The sequence below is a fragment of the Sciurus vulgaris genome, assembly GCF_902686455.1.
Source record: "Sciurus vulgaris genome assembly, chromosome: 10".
NCBI lineage: Eukaryota > Metazoa > Chordata > Mammalia > Rodentia > Sciuridae > Sciurus > Sciurus vulgaris.
In genome coordinates this window covers 78,705,836-78,731,156 of record NC_136470.1, presented here as the reverse complement: position 1 = coordinate 78,731,156, position 25,321 = coordinate 78,705,836, and the positions used below count along the sequence as shown (strand labels likewise).

The window sequence follows — 25,321 nt, the reverse complement described above, 5'->3', positions numbered from 1 at the left end:
AAGTAAAATTGCTACATTTTGATTTATTTTATGTCATAAATTTATATCCTAATAAAAGCTGTTATCATTTATAATATCACCAAATAATAATTGTTTTAGAGTACAAATTTATCATTTTTTAAGGTTCTTCAAAATAACTGAAATCTTCTCCCCAAATAATTATACTCATTATAAAGTTAAAATAAATGTACAGCACGAATATAAATATCCACCTGTATACAGTAAAACATCACAATAAATGCTGCTTTATTGTCAACCTTCAGAATATAATTCAGCAAGTGTTGATTTGATAAGCAAAACAGAAAATAATCCTTTCAACTAGTATCAGGAAATAATACCAATTAACTTGGTCTTACTTTCAGCTAAAATGCTTCAAAGTAAAACAATCAGTTATTACTACAAATGATTCACTCAACTATTTATATGTTCTGCTTATTACTGTAAATTAGTAGGAAAGAAACTTGCAATTTTCTTTAGAAGAAAAGGCTAAGCTATATATGCCATATTTACTAATTCTAACTTATTAAAACAACAAAAAGACCTAAAGACTTATAAAAAAAAAATCACAGCCAAAAGCCATTCATAAAAGGAAGCAAAACTTCTCATCAAGCATGAAAGGTAAAACAATACTTCAGTCATTATTTTAAAAATTAGTTTCATGTGAGATGATTTTTATTGTAACATTAGTTATTAATCTATTAGCAGATAGAGATTCTACCTTTTCATTGATACTAATATAAAACACTAGAAATTGTATTTAGATATCTAGAATTTCCATTTTTAAAATTTTAGTTACTTCTCCAAAGCTGAGAAAAGTATTAGGAGATGCTTTTCCATTTTTAGACCTTTTACTAGATAGATCAATAGCTTTTCTTACCACTTAAAAAGGTACATAACCTTTTTTATTATTAAAGTGGAGAGATTTGTTAAATAAGCATCTAGATAAAATGAGGTGGGATGCCTCTAGATGTGAATCATCAAGAGGTAGGCTAGAAAAGGAAGAACTTCCGGGTGCCTTGGTTTGGGGACAGACAGCTGGTTAGAAATGTTAAAAGAAACACCTACACACACAGAATGGTGCAGCCCTGCCACACGGGATGACATGCAATGGAAACCATCTCTAACACTGGTGGAAGAGTTCTCTGAAAAAATCATTTGAGGAGGGTAAGCTATATTTAAAAAACATCATAAGTTTCATATCATAGTGATCCTATTACATAATTTGATGAAAACTACAGTTTCATTAAACAATGAAAAAACACCCAAATGAACCATGTAAACTTTTCATGTTTCTAAGGTCTATAAATGTCTTTTGATCTATTGCATCTTAAGATAACATTCCTCTAATATAACAAGATACTAGATAAAAATTTGTATTTTTTGTCAGAGACCATTCCTGATTATTAACTCCATGGATCAAATATATTTCTGAAACCCAGTCTCCCTACCATTTATCTACTTCCAGGTATCAGTCTCACATCATCAGGTTTTATACACTCAGTAAAGACAATATGACTTTATCTAAATTTGATGTCTTCTAAGAAAAAAAGTCATATAGTATATCCTAGGTTGAAAAAAAAATTACAAAGATCTGAACACCTTGACACTATCCCACCTCCAATGCCATTAAAAATAAAAAAGCTAACTATATACTCATCTAACATTGACCAAAATTTTAATCAGGTAAGTAAAATGGAATCATTTTTTATTATTCTGACAGAATAATCCTAGTTGCTTTTAATATTTCTCAGAAAAGAAAAATATGAAACAAGTAGTTCATGTTCTATAGAATGCAGAAAAAAAATAATAATTTAAGAAATTTGAAAGTATTTTAAAAAACAATTAAACCCAAAGAGACAAAATTTGGAAAGGATGTACTAAGAATACTACACTGTATTCTACAAAGGTAAGAAAGTGAGCACAAAGCCAAACAATACGTAAGACAGAGAGTAAAACAGAAAACTTCTTGCTCTTTAAAATAAAAAGATACCATTTATATCTCTCTCAAATTGAGTATAAAGATATTATATTAAAATTTATAAAAATTTAAATATTAGATTTTACATATTAATATGATACATATTTGTCCATATGACAAAATATGGGCAGGAAATCCATAAACATACATATTTATATACATATATATACATATATAGAAAATATCTTTTACCATGTTTGATCCATAACTACATATACTTGAAATCAAAAACATGGGTAAAAGTCAAATTTCTGAATTTGTAGAAGCTTTATTACTAAAAACTAAACAAATGATGTGTTCATGTGCATGTTCACATAGGTGACAAACAGGTAAACAATAAAATAAAAGCTTGAATATGTATATGCCTTTATATTAAATTTAATTTGTTTTTTTCACTGGGAAAAAAAGTAGAAAACAAAGAAAATCCAGAGACTGTCAATGGATTAATTCAACATAATATGGTTGTTACAAAGGGACTAATACTAGTTACTACTCAGGTTTTTTAAAAAAGTTTGCTGGTTTATTTCATATATAGATATACATGAATGTGGGTATATAAGTATGACCTAAAGGTATTCATATTACTCAATCTGCAATTTGGGGTAATTATAAATACATCAAATGCTCTTTTACAGATTAAAACAAATTGAGTATATGGGCAATTAAAAGGTGCAATTCCATTCCTCAAATAAAATGCTTATATTTTCTTCCCAATTTAAAATATAAAGAGACTTTTTAATCCATTGCAAGTAATCCAACTGAAATGCAGGTTAATGATGAGCTTTCTCGAGCCAAAGAGGAAACTGGAGTAAGATGAGGGTAAAGGGAAGGAAGCCATTTGGTACCTGATATGATCGGGCTTTTTCCTGTCATGTGAAAAAATGGGGCAGGATTAAAACATAAGGGAAAGGTGGTAAAGAATGAAAACGCAAATGTGCAAAATAAGCAAAGGACTAGCATGATACAAAAATAAAGCAAGAATTAAAGGAACAAGCTAAGCTCATAACCTAACAAAATAGTCAAAAGTATCTACATATCTAATGCATTTTATTATGAACATAAGCATTTGTAGAATTAATTCCAACTCTTAGGAATCTAAAATGCTACTACTTTGGAAATATTCAAAAAGTTGCTTCAAGTATTACCTTACCAAAAGTTCTGGTAGGACTTAGCATACTTCTCTATTGTTATTTTCTGACTCTATAATCATGATTATAAAATACAGACAGTATTGCCACATCTTATTAAGATGCTCCTAAAAATTAAAGGAAATGTTCACTGGAGATATATCTAAATAAACCTAGGACAAACAGAAAATTTTCATAAGAAAAGTGGAGTCACTAAAGAAGAATTTCAGAGATCATAAGAGATTACTCAAATAAGCCTCCCACCTGCCCACCCTCATTTTCATCAAATGACAGCAGAGGCTCTCTAAGGACACATATTAAGCATGACTCACCTTTAATCTATGTATATATACTTCTTTTAAAATAAAAAGTCAATAAAACCAAAACATATCTATACCAGCAGTATATAGAACTCTTTGCTTTTAAAAAACGTGTACTACATTTTATGCTTTTAGCTGTATTTTCTAGTACAAGAAAGACATCAGCTTCTTTATTAGTGTTCACAAGTTATTACTAAATAAATTATGCTAATATTCACTTACTTTTCTTGTTCTCATCTTTCCTATTTATTACAAAGAGTACAAGAGAAACATAGGCTGTAGCAGTCCACTAGGCTAAGCCTGAAGTCATTCTGTCATACTGAAAGAATAACCTGATGAGGGAAAATTATTGTAGTGGACTTCACAAGTGTCCAGAAAACATATACAGTTGTCCCTTGGTATCTGTGGGGGATTAATTCCAGGATTTTCCACCAGATATCAAAATCTGTGGATGCTTGAGTTCTTTATAAATAAAATGTCATAGTATTTGCATGTAAACCTACACACATCCTCCCATAAGTACATACACAGACACCCACACATTTAATTTTCTTTTTAAGAGACAGAATCCAATATATTGACTAGGATGGCCTCAAACTCCTAGCCTAAGTAATCCTCCACCTCAGCCTCTCAAGTAGCTGGGATTCCTCATCCATGCCACTTTGCTCTCCCAGCCATCTATATATAACTTAAAATACCTAATATAATGTGAATGCTATGTAAATAGCTATTAGATTATATTGTTTAAGGAATAATGACAAGAAAGTATGTACATGTACAGTGTAAACTTAATTTTTTCCCAAACACCTACATATGTGTGTGTGTGTGTGTGTGTGTGTGTATGTATATGTATATGTATGGTGGACTGAATGTACAGGTGCTCAATCATCGAGCAACATCTCCAGATATTTTTTATATTTCATTTAGAGACAGGTCCTCAATAAATTATTGCTGAGGCTGCCTTTGAGCTTGTGATCCTCCCACCGCAGCCTCCCAAACTGCTGGGATTACAAGTGTGGGTCACCACACCCAGCTCCAAATATTTTTTGATCTGCACTTTGTTGAATTCATGGATGTGAATGCACAGATATGGAGACCCAACTATATTATAGAGGCATATAATTTGGAGATATCACGAATTAGATCTGAAACACGTCCAGCAATCCATATATGATCTAAAACTTTTAATTCCTATGCTATTTGGATGACATCAAACAAAATATACCAGTTTGTTAAATTCATATTACAGAATGTTACTTTCAAAAAAGACCTGTAATTTATGAAAGATGGATAAGGTTTTAAAACTATTTAGGAATACATACATACCATAATTCCATAAAATTATTGTATATCATTATGATTGGTAGCTTACTGCAACTTAAAAAAAAAAAAGTTCCCTAAAACTGGTTAAACTATTAAAAAAAATACTGAAGCAGTGAGTAGAAAAGCTTTATATCTGAATAGCTGGATTCCTAGATGTTCTTAAAATTAAGGCATAAAATATCACAAATACATAGTCTAATACAAAGGCCAAAAGAATATATTAAATCAAGCTCAATGGAGAACTAATTAGCGAAGAAGGGCAGACTCTAAGTCAAACATGGTTAAGGGAAAATTATTTGTAAGTATTTCCTGAGACTAGACTTTTTAGTGAATCTCATTTAAAAAATTTAGATATATTCTAATTTTGTAATATAAAAAAGCAGAAGGAAATTCTAAATAACATTTAATAAGATTACTCTTCTTCCTTCTTCCTTTCGTATAATTCCTTACTGCTATGATTTGGATGTAATTTGTACCCCCCAAGGGTTTTTGTGCTAGAAACTGGGTTCTCAGTATGGCAGTGTTGAGGTATTAGACTGGACCTAGCCAGGCAAGGTGGCACATGCCTGTAATCCCAATGACTCAAAAGGTTGAAGTAGGAAGATCACAAGTTTCCAGGCTGATGTCGGCAGTATAGTGAGACCCCATCCTGGTTTCTCAACTAAAAAATAAAAAAGGACTAAGCCCGGCATGGTGGCAAACACCTGTAATCCTAGTGGCTTGGGAGGCTGAGATAGGAGGATCTCGAGTTCAAAGCCAGCCTCAGCAATGTCAAGGCACTAAGAAATTCAGTGAGACCCTGTCTCTAAATGAAAACATCAAAAAATAAGGCTGGGGATGTGGCTCAGTGGTCAAGTGCCCCTGAATTAAATTCCCATGCCCCACAACCCCCGCGAAAAAAGGGGGGGGGGGGGGACTGGAGATGTAGCTCGGTGTTGTAAAACACACGTGGGTTCAATCCCCAGTACCAAAATAAAGAAAGGTGGGACCGATGTTAGATAATTAGGTCACTGGGAAAAGAATTGACACTGGTCTCTAGGACTAAGTCAGTTCCCAGGAAAGTGGGTTGTTATAGAGAAGACTGGTTCATTACCACTCTCTGGCTTCTGGTCTCACCATAGGATCTGGGCACACTTCTGCCACTGTGATGCCATTCACAATGAGGTCTTCACCAGAGGCCAAATCAGTGGGGCCGCCCAATTTTGGAATTTGAGGCTCTGAAGCTGCAAGCTAAATAAATCTTTCTCTCTCAATCATTTCTTTAAAGCTCCATTTCTTTATTGAAAATTTGGGTGTTACACTAAAATCTATAATTTTAATCAATAACTATCCTCTCACTCCATATAAATGGGCTCTCCTATTAAAAGCAGCCTAATTTCCAAAGGCAATGTCTTTTTCCACTTTGCAAATTGTAGGCAACATGACCACAATTGAGGATTTAACAGTTACTCTCTACTCAATTTTATTTGTATTTTAATATCCATGTCAATTAATAGAATTCATAAAACAAATAATTTAAAAATGAAAAAGTCCGCACTTGAACCAGAATTAATTTTCTTCTACTGTCCTAAATGGCAATGTAATTTTCCCCTAACACTTACTGTGCTTGCAGTCTGAGATCATATCTCATTGAAGTATTCCATGGAAGTTCATTTCTTTTCTTCTTAACATAATAATATATTTCTATGTATTTATTGTATTTGCATTTTGTTAAACTTTAAGGAGGTTGTTTTGAAATCTGAAGGTTTAAGTTAAAATCAATTCTAACATTATATAGTAAATCCATATTGGTAATCTTCATTATTTTAAAGATTCACCAATCACACTATTTTTTTAAAATGTCCTAGTCTAGCTACAGAAATTTTCCAGGAAAGATGTCAAATATTACTGTCCTAAATTTTACAGCTTAGGAAACATAATTTTAACTCTTCATTTTAACCTATAAAAATTAGAAACATTTCAACCAAATCACTTGTTAGACCTATATTCATGTACTATTTCAAAGTTCTATACAACTTAAAAGAGGTTTATTATGGAATATAATTACTTTCCATTTTTATTTAATCTCAGATAAAGAAAATTGTTTCAAATAAAACCAAGTAACATTTAAGAATTGGGAAATATCAAATGCTAGGGAAATGCTCAATAAATCACTGACATCTGAAAATAATCAATGAATTTTTTTTATATAACCTCAACTATAAGAAATAAAAATAAGTGTACTAGGAACCCATTACAATAAAACATTAAATGTTTCCATTTAAATTAACAAAAATGTATACTAAGTTATATTTAGCAAGGAAATTCCATATATTTTGTTAATGTCCATTTTTTTTAAAACACAAAACCAAACTTCTCTATCATTACATGAATTTATATCCTGCTTCAGTAGTAAAATATGTACATTTCAACCAATAACATAATAGTAAATCAATTACCCAGAATCTGAACACTAATCAAAATTATCACAAAATTTTTGACTATTTTATTTTGGGGGGGAAGGAAGACATATCCTTGAATAAAAGATTAATCACTGATACTCAGAAAGATGATTTTGAGTCAATCTTTTGCTGCTTTAAGGTCTAAAATTATTTTGCTTTGTTTTATTTATACAGAAAAAAATACAGTTTCTATACATATTTCACCTACTTATGAGAGCCTTCTTTTTTCAATGGACTGGGTTCAGGGAAAGCTACTCAGGAATTTACAGATTTAGGAGAATTATAAAGAAAGAGTTTTCAATTCACAGAGGAAGTCAGAAAACTGCAAATAAGGAAGAAGCAAGACAAGCATTTCAAATATATTACCTGTTCCAAGTTTTAAAGGCATTGCTGGCTCGTTTGAACAGATATCCTTCCATGACAATGCCATTTGCAGCATCTACATTGTATTCTAACTTAGAATCATCACTGGAGAAATCCTAGACAAAATAACACATAGAAGTTCACATGACTTATGTTACACAGAAAAATAAATATATCCTAGGGAAAGAGATTAAAAGGAAAAAAAAACCCACGTTCTATTAAGACTGTTATAATAATACTGATAAGAAATGGGGAGGGGAAACTGAATGCTTAATAATTGAGGAATGCTTCAACATATTAATATATTTCAATTCAGTTGACTGATATGTAATGATGGTGTAAAAACAGATGATTATATAGAATATACTGTAAAAGAGAAAACAATATAAATTGTATTGAAAGTAAAAATAATAAGCATACAAACAGACAAAGTCAACAACTAAATATTACACAGGATGTTATGTTTAAAATGTTTTCATTTTTATCCCAGTATTTTATAGTTATGTGTTAATTTTTAAAAGAACTATGGATATATTTAATTGGGATTATTTAAATCTACAACTATTTTCTAAATATATTGCTACCGTTGCAGTTTTTTTAATCTAACAGGAGTAATAACTCTACCATTCAGGAAGTTCAGAAATAAAAGAACTATGGAACTTTTTTCCTAAAATAAAATTTAGTTTTGCAAAGGAGAAAGACCTTAAGACCACTTAAGTCTGAAGTGGGAATATTAAGCTCACTTTTTTAATGAGGACTATGGAATCACTCATAGTCTTCTACAATCATTCTGATCACTCAAGTCTATATTTCAATCAATTCAAAGTTTCAGTTCTCCTCCAAAGAGTCACAGTTTGGAAATCAGAAATCCAATTATTTAAAATATTTCCTAGTAAACTTCCAAAGTATTTTCAATAAAACTTCAAGATTGCTACTCTCACATCAAATTTAAAATTCTAAAAATCAGTCTCAGAACTTTCAAAGTTACTCCTGCACCAATGATTAAAATTAGAATGCTACCTGTCTTGAGAAACATTTTGGCAGAGGCTGGATGACCACCTGCTGAGAGCTGAGATGTGAAGGACCTGCATTGGAGGGGAGGCAGAGTGAGAATCACCCAAGAGCCTTCTAAATCTGTCTACTAAGATGTGAAAAGGAAATAGATCGAATTCAGCTTTAAAAAAAAAAAACTAAATAAATCTGATACCTTTCAAACTTTAACCATAAAAAGACATAATATGAAATAATAAAATGAAGCAGAAACTAAAAGAGTCATTGCATTTTCTCCTTTTTCTTTGAAAAACAAATCAGAGAAACTTCAATTTCTTCATTTAAAATTTATATGATGTTATAATTTATTTATTTTTTATTTTTACTTTTATTTTTTATTTCACAGTGCTGGGGATTACACCCAGAGCTTTGCACACACTAAGCAAGCACTCTACCACTGAGCTATATCCCCAATACGAAGCCATAATCTATTTAGTTATACAGACCTGATTAAGTCAGTGATATATATATATAATTGACTTATGTAACATTCTAAAGGTTTTATATGTAACATCTGCAGTTTTTTAATAACCCTGATGCTACTTAAAACATAAAATAAGGGAGTTGGAGGCACAAAGCCTACCAGGCATAAAGCCCTGGGTTCAACCTCCAGCACTGCAAAAATATAAGTAAAATAAAACATAAAATAAGACTTCCTTGAATGTGCAGTGCATTACAAGTAAGTGCTTCTCTATTTCTCAATTACATTTCTTGAGACAAACTGTCTTCATTTAATTACTACTAATATCTATTAATATTTAAAGTACCTAAAATGTGATTACAGTATTTGAAATGTAGAAGAATTCATAATTTAAGAAACTCATAATGTTGGATGAAACATACACTGTTAGAATCTCTCTGAATGCATTAGTGATCTGACAAAGTAGGAAGGAATATCCAAAGGCAAAAGAATTAAATAAATGAAAATTGGAAGCCAAACAGGCAAAGAGCAAGGAATTCTGCTTTCACCTTGAGGGTATTTGCTCTAAGGAGGGCTGGCTCTTTCATGTGGAGTTCCAGGAATAGAAGGGAAGCTAAGAGAGGCTTTTCTATTGAAGTTGCAAGCAAGACAAGAAAGACCATTAATAGCACTTCCCTTTGGGATTAAGGTAAAGATTCTAGCAAAGGCCACAACAAGGACAACAACAACAACAACACACACACACACACACACACACATATAAAAGTAAAGGCTTGAAAAGAAAGAAACAAGTCATTATAACTTGTGAATAACTTGTGAATAAGATTTTCTACCCAGAACACTCAAAACAATCCAGGGATAAATCAATATTAAAAGAATTAGCAAGATTACTAGTTTACAAAATCGCTACAGAAAAATCAAGCTTAACCTAATATAACAGAAGGAAACAAAATAAAATTTTAGACAATAACATTCACAAGAACATATGTAATATAAGTTTAGGAATAAATCTAACAAAAATATACAAGAAAATCATAAAACCTTATGAAGCCCATTAAAGAAAATAGAGAACAAGTTCATGCATTAGACAATATTATAAAACAAACTGATTTGCAGGTCTAATATAATCTTGATCAAAATCACAAAGGCTATTTTTACGGAACATGAAGAGTTCTGACTCCTGAAATTTGTGGAAGTGCAAAACTAGGGTAATTCATTTTTTAAAAAGAAGTCAGGAAGTTTTGTTTTATTACATATCAAGACTTACTATAAAGCTAATAACTAAGACAGCATAGTATTGGCATAACTAAGACTAACAGACAGAATAGAGACCCTGAAAAACAACCTTAGATATATGGAACACGAGGTATAACACAGGTTATATGACAAAACAGTTTGGAAGGAAACTTTTTAATAACTGGTCTGCATCAACTAGCTAACAGGAAACTATCTCTATCTACCATCATATACAAAAACCTAATCACACATGGATTAGAAATCCAAACATCAAAAGCAAATCTATGCAGGAGAGAACTCTATGATCTTAAGATGGGAAGGATTTATTGAACAAGACACAAAAAGCACCAAACATAAGACTGAAAAAGTATATGAACATTTAAAACATACACGTATCAATGGGGCTTATATCCAGAACATACAAAGGATTTGATGAACAAGCAACCTGGCAGAAAAAGGTAAGACTAATAGACATTTCACAAATACACTCCCAAGTGACCAATAGATATAGCATAAGGTGCTTGAGCTAATTAAAAACACAAAGAGATGTCCATATCTAATCACCAATGCGTAAAAATTTTAAACCCTCACAATATAATAAGATAGCAAGGGGCAATGGGAATATTTGAAAAATAGTTTAGCATCATCTACTAATGGCGAACATATATACTCTCTCTGATACAGTTTTACTTCTAGGTATAAGTCCCTCAGAAATGTTACATATATTCTAAGGCATGAATATGAATGTTCATGCCATCACTCTTTCTTCAACTCATCAATGCAATTCTTTAAAAATTCTAAATAATCACATTAGATATACTGTCCCTTAAATTTTTTTTTTTTTTTTTACCTGTAATGCAGCCTTGTGTCAGCATTTAAGGGCAGAAAAAAGGTAAGTATTCATAATTAGCAAAAATAGCACTATTTTCTTTAAACATAAACAGTTATATATGATTTTAAATCAAATTAATCTCAGATTTAAAACTTAACCAGTTTGGCTCCTTCAATACAACACTGCATTATGTACTCAACTGGGAAAGATATTAAAAGATAAAAACTATCATTAAATAATTTAATTTAAGCAAATATTCACATATTTCTATAAACACCATGATCTTTCATTTAATTAAAAATGACTGGTCTCAGTTTTTAACACTCTTTTAATGGGAATATCATTAAAACAAGTTATTCATCCAAACATGATATTGTACCTACTAAATTTACAGAATTTTTATTCATCAAATTGAAGTTATGCAACCAAAAGTTAATCTAACTAAAGAAAATATAGTCTCATCTGACAAAAACTTGAAAGTAACTAATTTAAAGATAGTCTGATAGAAAAAAATTCTTTATTTTTTAAATATAATTTCTCTTTTAGCCTGAATAAGCCATTAAATTTTCTGTATTTTTATTACTAATTTTACTTTTACTTTTTTCCATTAAAATCTTTTATGTCAGATTTAGTCTACCAGTATTTTAAATTCTAAATAAAGCGTAACAAAACTTGACTTTACTGATCAATACCAAGAGAACAGATTTAAAGCAAGGCAGAAAGCATCCTGTCATATACTTGTTTTACTGCATTCAACTTCTAACTCTCTCCTTTTATTTTCAGATTGCTTCATAAGAAACAATTGACTATATACGATAAAATATTACTCGGTTGAGTTTCAAGCACGTCACACTCAACTCTTTTAGCATGAAGAAATAAAACCTTTAATATTTGAGGCTTCATTTTTAAAACATACTTTTCAAAAAAACTAGTTTAGCTAGTAGGCAATTTAACAAGCAATGCAAGTTAAACATCATTCGGCATCACATGAGAGAGGGAATGCTGCCTAAGGTCACTGGCCCTGGAAGTCCTTAACATTGACACTGAGTGTGTCTCTTCTCTCTCACACACGAGCACACGTGCACACACGTCGTAGGAGGTTACTTCATAGGTGGTACCCCAAAATGAATAGTGTTTTAAATGCTAAGGACCATCTTTTATTTTAACTAAAGCCCTGAGAGATTAAGGTTTTTTATAAACTGGTTTAAGAGCATGATCTTCAAATATTTTGATCTGAAAGGATAATAAAACATATACCTTAATATTTGAAAAATATTTTACTGTTTGTGAAAAGAAAATTTATGTAATTATGTAAGAATGCAAAGAATTTGTTCTAACAGCAGGATACCTTAAGTCACAAGTAAAATGGAAATCAATCATCTTTAACGTTTTTCCTCTCAAGTACCTTTTGCTGAATGGTGGAATGTTTTTGCTCCATTTCTCTTTTCTCTTTTGCTGCATCCACAGCAAGTCGATCCAACTATAAAAGTAGAAAAAAAGAAAATTGCAGGCTTAAAAATCAAAGAAAAGAAAAGGTATGAGTATTTTTTCAAATCATATTCCAAGTTATCTCGTAGATAAGCAGCAATAAGTCACTTGATTTAAGTTTACCTAAAATGGTATTTTGGCTAAACTTTAAAGTAGAAGTTCTATTTTTCTGGTATTAAATCCTCTTCGAGAAGGTCCATGTCTCCTCAAGGAAAAAATTTTAAGTACAGTCATAGTGCCAAGCACACACGATAGGAGGCCTTGTCCTGGGCCCTGCAATGTGTGTCAGTCCTTGAATAAAAAAAATTAGGTTGCTTGTGGACTCCCTCAAGCAAATTCTGGAAGTTACAAAGTTATAAAGAAGAGACAATGGTGATTTTCCCCTAAGTGGCAAAGAGTAGTGCAGCTAAACTAGTACAACCAGCTCCCACAAGTTCATAACAACACATATTCCTGATCATTCGAAATGCTTTATGATTTCAAATTGGCTTCCTAATGGTATAAGCAAATCTTAAAGATACAAAACAACTGACCAAATAAAAGCAATGATGATGATGATGATGGTGATGATACTAAAAAATAATTAGTTATCCCTGAGTTTTAGATGGCATTATCTACCACAGAATTATTGAAAGAACATCCTAACCAGTCACCGCCAAACAGGCCATATTATCCCCTAGGCACTATAGGAAGTGTGACTTATCAGATGCTTTTCAAGTGCCTACGAATATGTTTGTGGGGGGAAGGAGGAGGGAATCCAGTAAAACTGAAATTAATAAATGTCCAAAATATATAATTATTTCAATTTGTTGACTCCAATTTAATTCATAATCTTTATAAGTTATATTTAATGTAGGATAAAGGTACAGTCCAGTGTTGGATAAATTGTGAGGAATGCCTAAAACCTAGGAAGGTCTTACCTTCTCCCCACCAAGACTGTACTGTCTATATGTTCCTACAACACCTTAACCCTCCCCTATATGGTAGAAAAGACGAGCTGTCCCCAATATCTACTTTCACCTTCTTCCTTAACAACAGAACCTAGCAGCTCATATTCTGGCATTAAGGAAGGCTCTATTTCCCAGGTTTCTTTGCAGTGAGCGTGACCTTGTGACTAAGCACTGTCCATTGGGAGGTACACAGAAGTAACAAGTACAATTTCCAGGAAATGTCCTTAAGGAGGCCCTTTTCCTCTGATGTTAGCTGGACTTTTGAGTATGATGGTCAGTGCTTCATCGGTCACTTTGAACCATAAGATAGAAGCAAAATATAAGTCTGGATCCTGAGAATCAAGTGTCTGGCCATCACACGATGCATTTGACTTTATGCAGGAGAAATGAAATCTGTTTTAGCTATAGTATTCTCAATTCTCTATCCTTTACAGACAAACCTTATCCCAACTGATACAAAAGGGCATATAGCACAGAGGTTAACAGAGTGGTGACTTGTCATTTCTTTCAATAGTTAATAGAGATAATGTGTGATTCATAGCACTGACCCTGCTCACTATACTGCCCCCACACCATCTCCAGATGCACCCCACACATATACTTTGGTCAGTGAATGACATTCTCATTTCACTCTCCATTTTTCCAATTTCCCTAAACTCTATTTTTCATCCTTAATCCCCTCCCTTCAGAGTATAATGAACCATCTTGGGAAAGAAAACCACCTAAAGAGTTCAAGAAAACTCATCAATCAATAAATAACAATGTTCCTAGGGGCTGAGGGTGTAGTGCAGTGGTAGAGCACTTGCCTAGTACACTGGAGGTCTTCAAGACTGATCCTCAGTATCAACAAAAAAAAAAAAAAGGGAAAAAGGGCAGCTTCCAAACATATTTAATATAAAATTCTGATCAAATGTGAAAAATAATTTCCATACATATAATTCTATGTACACATTTAATTCTAAAACACACAGAGATACCCAAACATGTCTGTGTGCAATAAAAGTTTCAGTTCTATAATCCTAAGAATCTAAAATGTCATTCAAATAGCAAAATATAATTTTTAGAAAATAAAAAAGCTATAATCCAAATGAGAGCAAGTTAGGATAATAAAACTCAATTGTACAAATATAAGAAATTTAAAAATAAATCCAGCTATGTGTCCTTAAAAATAGACACATTATTATTATATTCTCCTTTTTAGTGCCCTCATATAAAATCTATAGCATAAGAGCATTTTTACCTTTAATTTCATTTCTGGTTACACATTTAACCCATGCATAGATCTGCTATAGAATCAAACTTCTTTATTAAGTTAAAAGAAACACTGAATCACCCAATATGCTAAATTTCTTAAAAATACAAATATCAAGGGATGGGATGTCAGCGGTAGAGCTGCTTGCCTAGCATGTGCAAGGCCTTGAGTTCAATCCCCAGGACCGCAAAAAAATAAAAATACAAACATCAATGTATAATACAGAATCAAGAAAATGCAGTTTGACATTACCTGTGATCCAAGATCTTTCATGTAGGGCCCAAGTTCACTAAATAGATCATATCCTTGATGAAAGAAGGCCAAATGAGCATACATAAAGGATAACATCTAATAGGGGGAAAAATGCCATTTTAAAATCAATTTCTAAGGTAGATATTTGGAAATTTTTTAAAGTCTTGATCCTATTTAATGTTTAAAATTTATTGTATAAGAAGTCAAAATGTAAAACCTACTTAAAAGTAACTGAGTCATTTTTCTTAAGAGTATTTCTTAAATACTTGCAAATATAATCAGAAAAAAAATTATTTAAAAAATTCTCCAGTGATTTTAAATTTTCGCAGTGCCCACAATTTTAGGTGTTTAGGCTATATCTAGATGATCAAATTTTATATCATTTATTCAAATAATCAAATTTTCAATAACTTCACCATCTTTCTAGGTACAATAGAAAATATCAATGTGTTCCTTGAATTAAATTTACTGGCAAGTCCTTAAGGAAATATAAGACATAAAAAGATAAGAAGAGGAAATACATAAATCTCTAAAAAGCAATGACAAGCATTTTACAACCTATAAGACCACTAACAGCAACATAAAGTGGGGAATGCTCAGTTTGTTTCTCAAGATACCAAAAATAAACCGAGTCAACGTACTTTGCCAACATGGAGATTTCTTTATATTCATTCCACAAGTCCAAAACTGACATTAAGGGTTAAGATATTTTTCCAAGTTTTTCTATATTTTACTTAGCCAAAAGAGAAAAATCATCCTTAAGTTTTACATGGGAAAAAATTATATAGTTAAATGTGCAATACTGAAAAAAATCTTTGAACATCCATGTTATTTTTAGCAATAAGAGGCATCTGTTTATTTCTCTGAAATCTAAAATAGGTCACAAGGTCCTTAATTCTCAAGAATCCTCCACAGAAAATTCTGTTTCTAGTAGAAAAACCAATTAAACAAAACACAAAGATGAAAGGACAACACTCACAAAAGGAAAAGCATTCTAGAATTAGATCATGGTAATGATTACATAACTTTATGAATATGATTTTTAAAAGACACAAAGTTGTTTTTTAAAAAAGATGGTAGGCAGAAATAGCTAGAACTACAAAAAATGTAAAATCTTTCTCTACGTCAAAACCCATACTAAAAGACAAATGACAAACTAGGAAAAACGTGAGAATTAATAACCTTAATATGTAAAAGATGTTTCAAATCCATATGAAAAAGCAAATAATTCAACAGAATAAGAAAAAAAGACAAATTACAGGGTATGCAAGTGGCCAAAAAAGTATGGAAAAAATGTTCAAACTCACTTGAATTAATGAAATGAAAAATTCAACAATGAGATCACAATTTCTATCTACCAATGAGGAAAAAGAGAGGAAAACTGTAATGTGTGGATTAATTGTGGAAAAATGTTTATACTCACACACTATTGATGGAAATACTATATAACTCTTGAAATTTAACAATATTTTTTAAAACCCCACCCAATGTTTAACCTCTGTAAGTAATCTTTTGTCTATAAATCTATCCTAAACCAATAATCAAATTACTCCTTAAAATGATCACTAAAATGCTATGTTTTTAATGTCAAAAACATGGAAATTACTTAAATATTCATTCATGGATAAAGATAATCTATGGGACAGTTCATGTCAGCAAACTGCAACCTGCACAGCATATCCAGTCTTACCACCTGTTTTTGGATGGCCCATAAACTAAGAATGGCTTTTAGATTGTTAAATGATTGGAAGAAAATGAGAAAAAAAAAAAATACAGGAAATTCATGATATGTAGAAATTATATGAAATTCAAATTTTTGTGTCCATAAGTAAATGGCTTATTGGAACACAGTCATGACCATTCATTTACATATGGACTTGTGTCTGCTCTCTCATTATAAGGGCATAGTAGAGTAACAGCAACACAGACCACAAGACCTGCAAAACCTATCATATTTACAGCCTAGCCTTTAAAAAAAGAAGAAGGAGGAGGAGGAGGAGGAAGAGGAGGAAGAGGAGGAGGAGGAGGAGGAGGAGGAGGAGGAGGAGGAGGAGAAGAAGTAGTAGTAGTAGTAGTAGTAGTAAGTAGTAGTTTGTCCATCCCTAGTACATTTATGTGGCAGAATTCTACCTGGCAAAAAAAAAAGTCATTATTAAATATTACTGTCCACCCATTACTGTCAATCTAGAAAACAAGCAGTTATGGTATAAGCAGCTTTTAAAAACAGCAAGTATAACCTACTTACCTGATAAGATATCACATGAATATAAACATAAAATTTAGGAAAAACTTAAGTGAGGAACATTTAAGTACATAGTTTTTGGAGAAAAAAATAACTTCTGCTAACAAATTCAAAGAGGACACATTATTTTGAAAGTTCTCAAAATAAAAGAGTGCAACACCACCTCATCCCATCCCTCTGCTCACTTTCTTGTTAGATTTAAGATTAAAGGAGAAGGGAGGGATTAAGAAATATATATCGTTGTCACCAGAGACAAAAAGGCTTCAGAAAAAAAAACAAAACAAACCAAAAAAACAGTGATCCTCAAATTTCATCCCATTCATTTTGTAACCAGGCACCGAAGAACAAATAAAAAAGCTGACACATCAACTTTAAGGGAAAAATTATCCAAATGATACTACTCACTTAAATTCTCAATCTCAAATGTTTTAAAGTCTAAACAACACATACAATTATAAAGAAAAATGCAAACACTTTGAAAGAGGTTATGCAGAATTTTTTGGGGGGGTACTGGGGATTGAACCCAGGGGCACTTTACCACTGAGCTACATCCCCAGCTCTTTTTTATTTTAATACAGGGTCTTGCCAATTTGCTGAGGCTGGCCTTGAATTTGTGATCCTTCTGCCTCAGTCTCCCAAATCACTGGGATTACAGGTGTGCACTACCACACCTGACTTAGCTGTGCAAAAAAATTCTAAGAACAAATACAAATGAGAGAAAATTCAAAACCTAAAAGCAATAGTATTTTATTTTTAAAACATTTCAAAAGTGGCTTTTACACAAACCATTTCCAATTATTCACCAAATAGCACTTAGCATCGAGTATATGAGCGCTATATTAAGATAATAGAAAATAAAAACAGAATAGTACAAAGTCCAACTATGTGGAACTCACAGTGTACTCACAGATGAGAAACAAACTACAACATGAAAGAGGCACAGTAAAAGTGATTTCTGTGATATAAGATATACAAATAAAGATCAAAAATAGCAATTATAAACCAAGTATGCATATACTAGATGCTGCTCTAAATACTTATGTAGTTTTATAATAAAATACTTAAAACATTATTTCAATTAATATCTTACTGATTTTAGGATTTCTGATCTCCTTTTTGATTGAAGAACATTAATCTGGAGGAAAATACACTTGGTTAATTACCTATGCATTATTTAAGAAACTAATTCATTATTCAATATTACAAAAAATTGTTTATCTTGATGGTTTAATACTTTTTCAAAATAAGATGAATGCTCAGGTTTTTAATCCTTTGACCTTTTTTCAGGAAAAAGTTAAGATGAATATACCAATGAAATTCTTAACCACTTTTAGCTCAATAAAACTTGGCTATTTAAATTATAATATCAAGCCAGGCGTGGTGGTGCATGCCTGTAATCCTAGCAGTTGGGAGGCTGACAGGAGGATCAAGTTCAAAGCTAGACTCAGCGAAAGTGAGGTGCTAAGCAACTCAGTGAGACCCTGTCTCTAAATAAAATACAAAATGGGGCTGGGGATGTGACTCCGTGGTCGAGTGCCCCTGGGTTTAATCCCTGGTACCTGCCCCACCCCAAGAAAAATTACAATATCAAAGTGATGGAACTATTTCAATATTTGAACTTCTGAGAATTCCATATTTTATTGATCCTCCTTATCTACTTGCACATCAACATAGAGTCTGAATGCAAATTCTTATCACTGTATCACCGTATCCTCTTTTCTGGACTGTTGAAAGCATCTATGAACTAGTCTCTGCTTCCCCTCTTGATTCCCTACAATCTATGATCCACACGGGCACCAGAACAATCTTTTGAAAATATAAATAAGATCATATACTTCTAGTTTAAAACCTTCTATGTTCCAGCCCTGCGCAGCAAGGCCCAGTGTGATGAGGCCCTGGACTCCCTCTCCAAGTAGCTTTCTATTACTTTCCCACTTACTGTGATGCAACTGCAACAACAGCCCAAGATCTCCCACCTGCTTGCCACTGTACTAGTTGGTTCCATCTACACTCAGGATGTGTTGCCTTCATGGGCTTGAGGCCATCTCTTATCAATTAGGACTCGACTTAAATACCTCCTCCTCACAAAGGTCTAATGCAGTCCCTTGCATACTATCTAGCACACTGACCTGATTAAATTTATCCATAGCATTTAGAGCTACCGTATGTTTCCTTATTTATTTTCAAAATAAATAAGTATTCAAGTTCAAGTATTCGTTCCATGAGATCAGGATCTTTGCCTTATTCTTAGCTCTAGTCCCCAGGCAGCACATAGTAAGCACTCAATTTCTTGAATAAAATAATGGATCTTAAATATTATAATTGGACTACACTTAATGAAAGATAAGTAACTAATAGGTTTGCCTTTCATGGGATCTCTCTCAACTCTAGAATCATTCACTCTTTGCTAATAGTGTTAAAAATTTATTAGTAATTATTATGACTATAACCTTCCTGCTGAATTCTCTGCCTATTTTATAATTTTAAAGCTCTGACTATTAAAAAAAAAAAAAAAAGATCAAGAGAAATCTAAATAAACTTTTAAAAGCCTAAGTAATCTCAGCACTCTTTGCCACTAAGGTACATCCCAGCCCTTTTTATTTTTTATTTTGAGACACTATCTCGCCAAGTTATACAGGATGACCTCATACTTGGAATCTTCCTGCCTCAGTCTCCCAAGGAGCTGGGATTACAGGTTTGTGCTGCCATGCTCTGCCCTAAAAACAATTTTCTAAACTAAGTATTAGTTTCTTTTGCTTATCTATTTCAAACCCTACTGAGTTTTGAGCTAGAATATTAATATTCAAATGCTCTAAGCAAAAGCAGAGACTGTAAACAGCTTATGATACAAACTTTGAAAATTATTAAAAATACCTATTTTATATCCTTTTTCTTTTCTATTTGGAAAGGAAAAACAGCATTTAAACTCTTGCAAAAAAATAGTAAATTCAAATAAAGACATTAAAGCATGATAAACTTTATATCTTTGGATATTATTACTACTCTCTAAAATAGACATTTTGGTCACAGAATAAAATGAAATGACGGTTCTCATCAGAAAAATCAAATATTTTTCTGAGAGGGGAGAGAGGTTTAAACACCAAAGGAAATGAATAATTTACAAGGTATAATTTTGAAAGTACTGAATATTTTAGCTCAACTTCCTTCACATATAAAAATTCATAGTTTAAGTATTTTGCTCTTTCAAAAAAAACATTTATTACCTATCTATTTTTTAACCACTGGACTAGAAGTTAGGGATACAACCTAGGAATAGAAAAGACATGTAAACACATATTTACAGTAAATGTGTAAAGTGATCTAACTGCAGTAGAGGCAAGAATGATTCATTCTTCTGGAAATCTGCATAACCCTGACCACAGGAAAGAGAAAGAATCAGTGACAGTGCAAGAAGGCCACTTGTACAAGAGTATCTCAATGCTGCATACAAGAAACAGCAAAGATAAGGAAAACTGATTTAAGAGGTAATTGAAAGGTGTTTCCAAGATAGTTTGTGGCTAGATATGGTAGTTTTAGAATAAAAATAGCTAGTATGATTCTCCCATTTTGAACTTCCAAGAGAATTAGTGACAGCAAAAGACGGAAGCACTTTTGGAAGATGACAGATTTCAGTTTTAGACACATTGAGAATGGGGCACTTCTGTGAAAAAATGGACCTTTTCTTCCATGTGCAGACAGTATGTCAAGCAAGGGACATGAGGAGAATGTCAGCGAATAAGAAAGTAAGAAAAGAATAGATGGGACCAAAGATGAGACCACAAAAAAGAGACTGAGAATCACAAACAAAGGAGAAAAGGCTGAGACAGAAATTGAAATTGAAAAGAAACAGAAGTTAGGAGGGGAACCTAAAAAGGGTTTCAAGTAGATCAAGACAAAAACATGTTTCAAGAAGGAGAATGTGGTCTACCATCTCAGTGACACAGAATAGCCAAGTAGGACAAAAATTAAAATATGCCTAAGGAATAAGACCTCTCATGAGCCGCTTTAGAGAAGGTTGGAGGTGGGGACTCACTGTGGGAGGAAAGAGTATGAAAGGGAGGTAGGATGCAGGACAGAGTAAACATAGATGACTCCATTTTACAGAAGCCTTTCACCCACAAAGGGAGTATACTACATTTAAATTAATTTTTAAAAATTTAACTTTCTACCTACTGAAAAGGAATTTAAATAGAAAAAAAAATCTTAAAGTTCAGTTTCTATTGTTTTGCCAAGTTACCTAAGTAGTTTCAATCACTAATTTCTATATGTAGTTACTTCAACATTTTCTTACCCTACAATCATCTTGAAGTAAACAATCTCTGAAGACACTACTGTTTCATAAAAGGAGATCTGGACAAGGTAACTCCCTAAGCTTTAAAGCTTTTAAGCTTTAAACACCATGATGTAGAAGCATAATACACATGTGAAATAATATCTTTTGCCTTCATCTTTCATGTGTCTTGAATTTCTTTGGAGACCTATCACATTCAAACTAGTTTAAATTATACATTAGACAAAAGATCACAAGGAACTTACCAAATATGGATCTCTAGGGTATTTTACTTTATTTTGTTGTTACAGTTTTTGTGGAGCTGGGGGTCAAACCCAGGGTCTCAAGCATGCTATGCAAGAGTTCTGTTATTGAGCTACAACCTTGGCCCCAGATCTCTAATTTTTAAAAATAGCATCTAATGCAAAAATATGAGAAAACTACTTTTAGAAATATTTTTATTTTGGCAATACAGTGAGCCTTAATACCTGTAAGAATCCACTCTTTTAGAAATAATCAGAAATGTGACAAAGGATGTATATATAAAGATGCTAACATATAATTAATAAAAATTATATTTTCACTATTGCCAGGAAAAAAATACCAACAATATTATAAAGGTCTGATAATTACCCGTTAATTAAATTGACCTATCAACTCCATATAATAAAATACATATGGCAATTTTAAATACTTTTTAAAAATATTTAAAAATGGGGAAGTTATAATTAAGTTAAAAGAAGAAACTGGAATCAAAGGTATACATGTCCACACACACACACACACACACACACACCCGTGTGTATGTACATGCACAAAAACACAGGTGAAATTTCTTCACAAAAGATTACGTTTCAATTCTAAACTCAATGAAAAAGTGCTACTTATTCTTTTTAGTCCAAACACAATGCCCTATTTAGTAAAAGTGAAAACATATAATACATACTTGAAGCACATAGTCAAGGGCTATGTGTCGAAAACACTTTCTTGTTGCTGTTAGAATGTTTGTAGCTTCCTCGACTTCATGCTGCTTGTTTCTTTGTACTTGGGCATTTTTCACTAATGCATTTTCTTTCTCTTCACTGACTTTTTCAAACTGCTTCTTGGCATCTTTGAATTTTCTAAGATCTCTTAAAAATAAAAACAGTGAAGCTTTCATGAAATTTTCTTGATGAAAAATTTTGGCAAAATAGTTTTTGAATTGAATTCTTATGTTCCTCCATTTATTTATTTCATCATGCACAGATATTCACTAGCTCTTCAAAATAAAACGTATTACTTCCTACTTATGGGTTGAGTATTCTTTTCAGAAGTATGCTTATGACCAGAAGAGTTTCAGATTTCATAGTTTTCTGAATTGGGGAATATCTGCGTAGACTTTAAGCATCCCTAATCCAAATATTCAAACCGTGGTGTTCAAAAGTTTCAGATTTCAGATTTGGAGCATTTCAGATTTTAGGTTAGGAATGCTCTACCTGTATATAAAAATTCTGATACTGCAAGCTAACATTTTATTGTTGAAATCTATATAACTTGAGGTGAAAATGTATAATTAAATTAACATAAAGTTAATTTTTTCTGAAAATAAATTCATAGGCATGTGCCATGATTTTATAATTTTTAAGCAACAGTATACATAAAAACCACCATAGCAGATTCCAAGACCCTTTCCCAAAGATTATAATTCATTAGTCTTTTTTTTTTTTTTTTTTTTTTTTGGTGGTGGTGGGGGACTGTCATTTTGTTTTTAGACACACCTTAATTTTACAGCTATGGGTGGTTCACAGACTACACTTTAAGAAACAATATTCAGTGGCACATGCCTGTAATCCCAGCAGCTTGGGAGGTTGAGGTAGAAGGATCATGAGTTCAGCCTCAGCAAAAGCAAGGAAAAGCAACTCAGTGAGACCCTGTATCTAAATAAATATAGGGCTGGGGATGTGGCTCAGTGGTCAGGTGCCCCTGAGTTCAATCCCTGGTACCCCCCCAAAAAAAAAATCCCAATATTCATTTCTTGTTATAGGAAGTATCAGATCAAAGGGCACAAATAAGTCCACACACACATATACACACATCCCAATTTCTAAAAGAATTATAACAGTGAAGGCCAACCATATCCATTCCAATATTCTGAAATGTGAAATCCTTGATTTGTTAATGATTTTAGGTACCTAATGTAACATCTCTTTGCTTTTACTATTAGGAAACTAGACAAAACAACTTGCAGATAAAAAGTTTTTTAATTATAATAAAATATATCTAAAAAAGACTTTAAACTCTTTTAAAAATGCTATAAAGTTTTATATATACATTCTATGAGGATAATATGAGTGTTAGTCTATGACGAAGTAATTTATAAAGAATCTGTGAGACATCATCTCTGGGATAAATTCTATCACTATTATGATAACCACTCACAGTTTATAATGTCTATAATTTATTCTGAAAAAAGGGAAACTTTCCTAACTTGGAAAGACTTTTTAAATTTTTAGTTCAATTTTATTTCACATATAAAATGTGATAACAGACGAAAAAGGTCATATAACAAAGTATGTGCTTCCATGACTCATTCTCACATATTACATTAACCTTCTCTTCAAAGAAAATACCAGAGGCAAGGGATAACTTAGTTTTCTAATAATTAATAGTATTTTAACCACCTTTGGTTTAATATACACATATATGTATGTATATATGAGTATATAAACATTTTTTATAGATAGAAATAAAGGCCATTAGATTTTTTATTTATACACATAACAGCCTTAGCTATATATTTTGAACACATATTCATGGTATAAATGATTTGTTGAAAGATATAATATCTGATTTCCTTATATTATTAACTCAGGAAAAAATGCAATATACATTACACAAAGCAAATAAACAAAAACTCTAATATTTTCAGTACTTCTTTGTCCATAATTTCTTTCAAGATACCAAACCCCAGATGTGATCATTAACTGGTTACTTTTCTTTGCTCTTCACCGCAACTGACTTACTCTTTAACAAAGTTCTGAAGTTGTGCTTTAATTGATCTCTGAGTTTGGTCAAACAGGATCTAAAAGATAAAATATAACACTGGGTGATTAGAAACATAAACAAATAATGTTCATGTAGTTCTATAAATATGACATCAATATTCCAAATCTAATTGCACCCATATTTCTTCTTAAAGACAACAAAAGAAATAACCATTTAAAAAAGAACTCAAACCAATTTTAAGCTAATTTCATCTGTCTCAAAAATGAACTTGCTTCTATTTACAGAGGAAAATAAATCTGCTTTAACACTGAAATAGAATGTTCAAACAGTAAAGTGGCCTATTTCCTTAATTCTAAAGAAGGCTTTGGAAGACAATCTTCCACTGCTGATATTTCTTACACCAATACATGGAAGCACCTCATATAAAAATAACTCCAGAACTGCCTGATACCTTAATTAGAGATTACTTTTGGAAAGATATGGGGATGTATGTGTCATTTTTTAAAAACTACTCACTTATTTTTATGGGTGCTTTGTAATTATACATAAAAGTGGGATTCATTATGCCGTATTTGTATATGCACATCACAATTTGATCAATCTCATTCCCCAGCACCTTCCCTTTACCACTCATCTTCCCTCCCCTGATGTACTTGCTTTACTAATCTCCCTTCTATTGTATTATTTTAATTAATGTGCTATAATTATATATAGAAAAGATATATATACATATATAAGTTGTATCTATATATAATTTATATACAACTACTCAGTGATACATTCATACATGG

General features: G+C 32.0%; 1 protein-coding gene across 5 annotated transcripts in view; it reads right to left on the bottom strand.

Moving 5' to 3' along the window:
- Positions 1–25,321, bottom strand: part of ACAP2 (ArfGAP with coiled-coil, ankyrin repeat and PH domains 2) — a 129,165-nt gene that overhangs the window by 33,207 nt on the left and 70,637 nt on the right. Inside the window, exons 5-11 of one of the 5 annotated variants that reach the window (XM_079156198.1) lie at positions 24,548–24,606; positions 22,492–22,675; positions 18,366–18,410; positions 15,034–15,129; positions 12,497–12,571; positions 7,556–7,668; positions 2,824–2,844 (exon numbers count right to left, since the gene is read on the bottom strand). In XM_079156198.1, the coding sequence (XP_079012324.1) occupies positions 2,824–2,844; positions 7,556–7,668; positions 12,497–12,571; positions 15,034–15,129; positions 18,366–18,410; positions 22,492–22,675; positions 24,548–24,606 (593 nt within the window). The remainder of the gene's footprint in view (positions 1–2,823; positions 2,845–7,555; positions 7,669–12,496; positions 12,572–15,033; positions 15,130–18,365; positions 18,411–22,491; positions 22,676–24,547; positions 24,607–25,321) is intronic. The other 4 variants (XM_079156201.1, XM_079156200.1, XM_079156199.1 and 1 more) reach the window with 4 other exon arrangements.